This window comes from Belonocnema kinseyi, chromosome 9, assembly GCF_010883055.1.
Source record: "Belonocnema kinseyi isolate 2016_QV_RU_SX_M_011 chromosome 9, B_treatae_v1, whole genome shotgun sequence".
Lineage (NCBI taxonomy): Eukaryota > Metazoa > Arthropoda > Insecta > Hymenoptera > Cynipidae > Belonocnema > Belonocnema kinseyi.
This window is the reverse complement of record NC_046665.1, coordinates 110,563,556-110,572,251: the sequence shown is the minus strand read 5'-3', so window position 1 is coordinate 110,572,251 and position 8,696 is coordinate 110,563,556. Positions and strand designations below refer to the sequence as shown.

Genomic DNA, 8,696 nt, shown 5'->3' with positions numbered 1-8,696 from the left:
GAAAAATGTATTTTTTTGGGTCCTGAAAAACCTGAAAATGTTCTGGAAATTTTTTCTCCCAGAAACGCTAAAGACGCTCTTTTAATCCGACTTTATTTTTTCCAACCTTCCAGACTCCAGAGATTATTCTCAGGCCTGAGTGAAATTGACATGGCCTTGGCAACAGACGTCTGGTTAAAAGCTCTCGCCCTGGATTTAATCCGAGTCTCGAGAAGTGCAACCGGAAGTGCTCTTCCCCTGACGAGACAGTTTCTTTCAGAAGCGGATGCTCTTCCCCAAGACACTCTAAAATTGCCACCTTTTTCGAAATCCCTCGTGACCCAATTGCCAGCTCTTGGCGAGGCGAAACCAGGAACTCTGACGAGACTCCTCGTCCCTCTACTGATGGCACCCCTTCAAATCGGCGATGAGAGACTTCCTCGACCCTCGGCTCTGACCAGATTCTGCAGAGCCGTCATCGAGGAGCCCAGAAGTGACGCTGACGCCGCTCTCAAGTTCACTGGAGGACTTCTCCTCGGCATTCCGATGACTGCAAAAATCCAGAATCTTCGAGATCCGAGCACACTGAGAATTAAACTGAGACATCCTGATCAGCAGGTTCAGCTGCTGCTTCCGAGGAAAGCCGATCTCAAGGAGCAAAATAGTGAATTGAAAGATTACAGATTGAGGACTACTGTCTTATTTTCCCACCAGGTCTGGATGGAGGCTTGTAACGTCGAGATTTCACTGGCTCTTCTCGCTCCCTCGGCGACGACGTGCACTCATCCTCCACATGAGGATCCTTGTGTCATTGATTTGTGCAAACCGACAAAAGTTTCGATCTCTCCGAAAGCGATTAAGAGGGGCATTTAAATTTATCGATTTTCTTCATTTTTTTTTCTTTTTCTCAAGTGTAAATCGAGTTTAGCTAATTGTAAGATGGAGAAGATGAGGAAGAAAGTATTTTTGGTACGATTTCTAGGTACGTGTATGATTCACTCGAGTGAATTTTTCATTTAGAATTAATAATAATAATGATAATAATCTGAGAATTTATTTATGTGTTTATTCAGTTTGACGATATTGAAGATCCTTCAGGAAGTACAGTGGTTCAGTTGTTTAATTTCAGGTGAAAAGAGAGAATTCAATTTTGAACTAAAAAATATCATCTTTTAACAACAAATGGAATAGTTAAATTTTCAGTTGGAGAAATTAATTTGCAACCAAACGAATTTGAAATAACAAACGCTAATTTTTAAACCAAAAATTGAATTATTAAATTTTCAGTAAAAAAAAAAAGAAAATTTAACCAAGCAAATGAAATTTTACTAAAATTATGGATTATTTAGCTGGAATAGTATTTTCATTTTAAGTTGAAAAAAATTATTTTCTGCAAAAAGAGAAACAAAATTTTCAATAAAATATCTCATTTTGAAGCAAATGAATTCATTTTGTTTGTTGAGAATTCATCTTTTTGTTTCAAAATTCGATCATTTGGTTAAAAATTCAATTATTTTGTTTAAAAATTGATTATTTCATTCAAAATTTAATTTAAATTTGCTTAAAATTAGACAACTCTGTGTCAATTTTCATGCAATTCTAATCAAGAAAAGCACGGAATTGAACTCACTGTGAGTAAAAAAACAGACTGCGAATTATTGGATTTTAAACAATGTCAAAACATTGTCGTTAAAGTTGAAAAAATGAGAAATTTCGAAATAGTTTCGAACAATTTCTACTATCTTCGTAAAGAGTCTTTTTTTCCGCTGTAAAAAAAGATACCTTGAAAAATTCATTTATTTTTTGTCCTGGAAAACCTGGAAATGTTCTGGAAATTTTTTCCCCAAGAAACGCTAAAGACGCTCTTTTAATCGACCTTTGTTTTTTAACCTTCCAGGCTCCAGAGAATATTTTCAGGCCTGAGTGAATTTCTTCTCAACTATATTATATTTTTTGTTGTACTATTTTTATTAAAATTTCAAATTATTTTAAAAATTCATCTCTTTTGGTAGAAATTTCATAATTTTTTATTACAATTGCAAATGTATTTTTTGGCTGCGGATTGAGCAATTTAATTGATAATTTGTCTTTATTTCTTGTTAAAAATTAAACTTTTTTCGTAGAAATTTCGTCTTGTTTGAAAAATATTTAATGTTTAAAGTTTAAAATTACAATTAGTTACAAATAACCTTTTTTGTTGAGAATTCGACATATTTCTTAAAAATTCGTTTTTTTTATGATCAATTTTGAATTTTGTCTTGAAAGTTGAACGATTGTTAAAACTGATTTTTTTTTGCTTGAAGATTTTTTTTTTAATTTGAAAAATCATCGTTTTGGTTGAAAATTGATCTGTTGTAAAAGTTGACCTACTTGTTAAAAATTCATTTTCTTGATTGCAGATTTATAATTTTAGTTGAAAATTCAACTCTATGGTTGAAAATTTAATTATTTCGTTGAAAAATCGTTTTTTTATTGTTGTCCAAATATAAATTAATTAATTTTGTTGATGAGAATTCGTCTTTTTGTTTCAAAATCTGATCGCTTGGTTAAAAATTCAACTATTTTGTTAAAAACTTAATTATTTGGTGTCAAATTTCAGTTTAAGTTGAAAAAATGAGATATTGCGAAATATTTTTGAACAATTTCTACTATCTTTTATAAAAAGAATTTTCTACAAAAAGAGAAACAAAATTTCCAATAAAATATCTCATTTTTAAGCAAAGAAATGAATTTTTAATATAAATGATGAGTCCTCAATAAAAAAATTAATTTTGATGAAGAGTTTATTTTTTAACTAAGAAAATTTATTTATAACATAAAAGATGAATTTTTATCAAACTTAATCTCGTTTTTTTTTAATTAAAAATTTAACCGTTCCACTTTGGGTGAGAAATTTACATTTCTTTTTCAAAATTTAACAAGTTGGATGTATATTTGTCTTTTTTAATCAAAAACTAATTTATTTAGTTCAAAATTCACGTATTTTGTTTTAAAAACCCGACCTTTTCTTAGAAAATCACCTTTTGTACATCTAAAACCTACTTGTTTTGTTTTAAAATGATTTTATTCTTTGAAAGTTAATCTCATTGTTTAAAAATTCTTATTTCTAGTTGGTAATTCAAGTATTCCAGTTAAATATTCATTATTTTAAATAAAAATTCATCTTTTATGTTATAAATAAATTTGCTTGGTTGAAAAATTTCTTTGCTTAAAAAATTAGCTATTTTATTGAAAATTTGTTTTTTTTTCTTGTAAAAAATAATTTTTTTAAAATTAAAAACGAAAATACGATTTAAGTTAAAATTCCATAATTTTATTTAAAAATTCATTTGTTTGATTAAACATTCTTTTTTTTCTTGTTTTTGACTGAAAATTTAATTATTAAATTTTCGGTTGAAAAATTACCTTTTTTATTTCAAAATTCGTCGAATTCGTTGAAAGTTTAAATATTTCATTTAAAGATTCATTGTTTTAGTTTAAGACTAATTTTTTTTATTTAAAATGTAATTATTCTAGTTTAAGAATCATCATTTTAATTGAAAATTCATCAGTTTGGTTGTAAATTACTTTCTCTAACTGAAAATTTAACTATTCCTTTTGCTGTTAAAAGATGATATTTTTTAGTTAAAAAATGAATTATTTGGTTGGAAAATTAACGTATTTAAAATTTTTTTTTGTAGAATAGTAATACTTGGTTTCAATTTTCGACAATTTGGCTGAAAAATTGCCTCTTTAATTTAAAATTAATCTGTTTTAGTGGAGCCTTAATTTTGTTTAAATTGATCTTTTTGGTTAAATTCAATTTTTTTCTAATTAAAATTTAAACCTTTTTTTGGTTAAAATATCATTTGTCTTAAAAATTTATATTTTTGGGTTGAAAATTGAACTGTTTTTTGTTTGTTTTAAAAATTTAATAATATAAATGAAAATTCAAATACTCGTATGAAAATTAACTTTTTTGTTGAAAATTAAACAGTTTCATTGAAAATTCGTATTTTAGGGTTGCAAATTAAATTTTTTTTCAAGTTCAATATTTAGTAGTAAATTAGCTTTTTGCTTGAAAATTAATATTTTTTAACTGTTTTATTGAAAATTCATCTAATTCTCTGAAATTTAAATCATTTGTCTTGAAAAATTAATATTTTTGGTTTGAAAATTAAACTGTTTTTTGTTTTGTTTTTAAAATTAGTAATTTTAACTTGAGAATTTAATAATTTAAATAAAAATTTCAATATTCGTATAAAAATTAACTTTTTTGTTGAAAATTCAACACTTTTATTAAAAATTCGTATTTTTGGCTTGTAAATTAGGAAAATTTATTCAGCATTTAAATATTTGGTTGGAAATTAGCTTTTTACTTGAAAATGAATATTTTGTAGATTTAAAATTAACAAAAAATGGTTGTCGTTATTTTGTTGTTAAAAATTCAACTAATTCACTGAAATTTAAACTACTTTCTTAACAATTCTTTTTTTTTTGTTTTGAACATTCTACTACTGTTTTGTTTAAAATTGATCTTTTTGATTAAAAATGAAACTTGTTGGTTGAAAATTAATCTGTTTTAGTTGAGGATTAATTTTTTTTAAATTCGTCTTTTTGGTTAAATTCAACGGTTTTCTAGTTATAATTTAAACCTTTTTTGATTGAAATATCATTTGTCATAACAAATTAATATTTCCAGGTTGAAAATTAAACTTGAATTAAATTATATATTTTTAGCTTAAAAAATTTAATAATTTGAGTGAAAATCCAAATATTCGTATGAAAATTAATTTTTTTGTTGAAAAGTCTACTATTTCATTAAAAATTCGTATTTTTTGGCTGGAAAATTAATTTTTTTTTTAGAAATTTAATATTTAGTTGTAAATTAGCTTTTTTCTTGAAAATGAATATTTTTTTATCAAAAATAGAACTGTTTTTCCGTATTTTTTGTTGAAAATTCAACTGTTTTATTGAAAATTCATATTTTTGGCTTGAAAATTAAGAAAAATGGTAAAATATTCAAATATTTCGTTATAAATTAGTTTTTTACTTGAAAATGAATACTTTTGGATTAAAATTTTGTTTTTGTTTATATTTTTTTGTCGATAATTCAACTAATTCACTGAAATTTAAACTATTGTTTTAAGCATTCTTTTTTCTTTTGAAGATTCAACTACTGTTTTGTTATAAATTAAACTATATGATTGAAAATTCGTATTTTCGTTTCATTTAACTGCTTTGTTTAAATTTGATATTTTTTATTAAAAATTAAACCTGTTGGTTGAAAATTAATTTTTTTAGTTGAGGATTGATTTTTTAAAATAAAAATTTTTCTTTTTGGTTAAATTAAACTGTGTTCTAGTTAAAATCTAAAGCCTTTTTTTGGTTGAAATATCATTTTTCTTAAACAATTAATATTTGCGCATTGAAAATTGAACGAAAGTTTTTTGAAAATTCGTTTTTTTTTGCCTAAAAATTTCATAATTTAAGTGAAAATTCAAATATTCGTATGAAAATTAACTTTTTTGTTGAAAATTCGTATTTTTGGCTTGAAAAGTTAATAATTTCGTACAAAATTCAAATATTTGATAAAAAATTCAAATTTTCGGTTGAAAATGAACTTTTTGTTGAAAATTCAACTGTTTTTTGATAAATTCGTATTTTTGGCGTGAAAATTAAGAAAAATTGTAAAATATTTAAATATTTCGTTATAAATGAACTTTTTACTTGAAAATTAATATTTTCAGATTAAAATTTTTGTTTTTATTTTTTTGTTGAAAATTCAACCAATTCGCTGAAATTTGAACTACTTTCTTAAAAATTCTTTTTTTTTTTGAAGACTCAACTACTGTTTTGTTGTAAATTGAACTATTTGGTTGAAACTTCCTATTTTCGGGTAAATTGATCTGTGTTATTTAAAATTGATCTTTTTGATTAATAATGAAACTTGTTGATTAAAAATAAATCTATTTTAGTTGAGGATTAATTTTTGTTTAATTCGTCTTTTTGGTTAAATTCAACGGTTTTCTAGTTATAATTTAAACCTTTTTTGATTGAAATATCATTTGTCATAACAAATTAATATTTTCGGGTTGAAAAGTGAACTTTTTTTGTTATTGAAAATTCGTATTTTTAACTTGGAAATGGAATAATCTAAGTGAAAGTTAAAATATTAGTATGGAAATTAACTTTTTTGTTGGAAATTCAACTGTTTTATTGAAAATTCGTATTTTTGGTTTAAAATTAAGAACATTTATGAAGCATTTAAATATTTGGTTGGAAATGAGCTTTTTACTTGAAAATTAATATTTTTTTAAGTTTAAAATTAATAAAAATGTTTTTGTCTTTATTTTGTTATTGAAAATTTAAGCAATTCCCTGAAAATTAAACTACTTTCTTAAAAATTTCTTTTTTTTTTTGTTTGAAGATTCAACTACTGTCTTGTTGTAAATTGAACTATTTGCCTGAAACTTCGTATTTTCAGGTGTAATTTAACTGGTTGGCTGAAAATTAATTTTTTTTTAGTTGAGGATTGATTTTTGTTGTCTTTTTGGTTAAATTCAACTGTTTTCTAGTTGAAATTTAAAACCTTTTTAGTTGAAATATAATTTTTTTTTTAAATTAATATTTTCGGGTTGAAAATTTAACTGTTTTTGTTTTGTTTTGAAAATTCGTATTTTTAACTTGAAAATTTAATAATTTGAGTGAAAATTCGTATGAAAATTAACTATTTACTTAAAAATTCAACTGTTTTATTGAAAATTCGTATTTTTGGCTTGAAATGTATGAAAATAAGTAAAACATTTAAATATTTGGTTGGAAATTGGATTTTTACTTTAAAATGAATATTTTGTAGATTTAAAATTTAAAAAAATTTGTTGACCTTGTTTTGTTGTTGAAAATTCAACTAATTCGCTGAAATTTGAACATTTTTCTTAAAAATTCTTTTTTTTTTGAAGATTCAACTACTGTTTTGTTGAAAATTGAACTATTTGGTTGAAACTTCGTATTTTCGGTTTAATTGAACTGTTTTGTTTAAAATTTATCTTTTTGATTAAAAATGAACCTTTTTGGTTGAAAATTAATCTATTTTAGTTGAGGATTAATTTTTTTTAATTCGTCTTTTTGGTTAAATTCAACTGTTTTCTAGTTAAAATTCAAACCTTTCTTGGTTGAAATATCAGTTGTCCTAAGAAATTAATATTTTCGTGTTGAAAGTTGAACTTTTTTTTTAAATTCGTATTTTTGGCCTAAAAATTAATTAATTTCAGTGAAAATTCAAATATTCGTATAAAAATGTACTTTTTTGTTGAAAAGTCAACTGTTTTATTGAAAATTCGTAGTTTTAGCGTACAAATTAAAATTTTAGTTTAAATTTTAATATTTAGATGTAAATTAGCTTTTTTCTTGAATATGAATATTTTTTTATTTTAAATTTAACTGTTTTTCCGTCTTTTTTGTTGAAAAATCAACTGGTTTACTGAAAATTCGTATTTTTGGATTACAAATTAAAACTTTTTTTCGAATTTTAATATTTAGTTATAAATTAGCTTTTTTCTTCAATATGAATATCTTTTTATATTAAATTTAACTGTTTTTCCGTCTTTTTTTTTTGTTGAAAAATCAAATGTGTTACTGAAAATTCGTATTTTTGGCTTATAAATAAAGAAAAATGGTAAAATATTCAAATATTTCTTTATAAATAAGCTTTTAACTTGAAAATGAATACTTTTTGATTAAAATTTTGTTTTTGTTTATATTTTTTTGTTGATAATTCAACTAATTTGCTGAAATTTAAACTATTGTTTTAAAAATTCTTTTTTTTTAAGATTCAACTACTGTTTTGTTGTAAATTGAACTATTTGGTTGAAAATTCGTATTTTCGGGTTAATTTAACTGTTTTGTTGAAAATTTATCTTTTAGTTTAAAACTGAAATTTGTTGGTTGAAAGTTAACCTTTTTTAGTTTAGGATTCTAGTATTTCATTAAAAATTCGTCTTTTTCGTTCAATTCAACTGTTTTATAGTTAAAGTTTAAACTTTTTTTGGTTAAAATATCATTTGTTTTAAAAAATTAATATTTTCGGGTTGAAAATTAAACTATTTCTTGTTTTGTTTTTTAAATTCGTATTGTTAACTTGAGAATTTAATCATTTAAGTGAAAATTTAAATATTCGTATGAAAATTAACTTTTTTGTTGAAAATTCAACTATTTTATTGAAAATGAATATTTTTTAGATTTAAAATTAAAAAAAAAATGTCTATATTTTGTTCTTGAAAATTGAACTAATTCGCTAAAATTTAAATAATCTGTCTTAAAAAATTAATATTTTCGGGTTGAGATGTGAACTGCTTTTTTTGTTTTGAAAATTCATATTTTTAACCTGAAAATTTAATAATTTAAGTGAAAACTGAAATATTCGTATGGAAATGAGCATTTTTGTTGAATATTCAACTGTTTTAGTGAAAATTCGTATTTTTGTCTAGTAAATTAAGAAAACTTTTAAAGCATTTTAATGTTTGGTTGGAAATGAACATTTTACTTGAAAGGGAATATTTTTTAGATGTAAAATTTAAAAAAAATTTCTTGTCTTTATTTTGTTGTTGAAAATTCAACTAATTCGCTGAAATTTGAACTACTTCTTCTTTATTCATAATGTGTCCCCTAAGGGTTTACATGACTTCCATTCCTTACAATCTTTCCGTTTACATCTATATATTTTTTACAATCTTATC

General features: G+C 23.6%; 2 protein-coding genes across 3 annotated transcripts in view; one reads left to right on the top strand and one right to left on the bottom strand.

Annotated features, from left to right (window-relative positions):
- Positions 1-1,031, top strand: part of LOC117180872 (integrator complex subunit 4) — a 55,083-nt gene extending 54,052 nt beyond the window's left edge. The window contains exon 8 of the mRNA XM_033373436.1: positions 114-1,031. Coding sequence (XP_033229327.1) covers positions 114-852 — 739 coding nt within the window. The 3' untranslated portion in view covers positions 853-1,031. The remainder of the gene's footprint in view (positions 1-113) is intronic.
- The window catches only part of LOC117180871 (PDZ domain-containing protein 8), a 174,488-nt gene that overhangs the window by 164,304 nt on the left and 1,488 nt on the right, over positions 1-8,696 (bottom strand). The window lies entirely within an intron of this gene.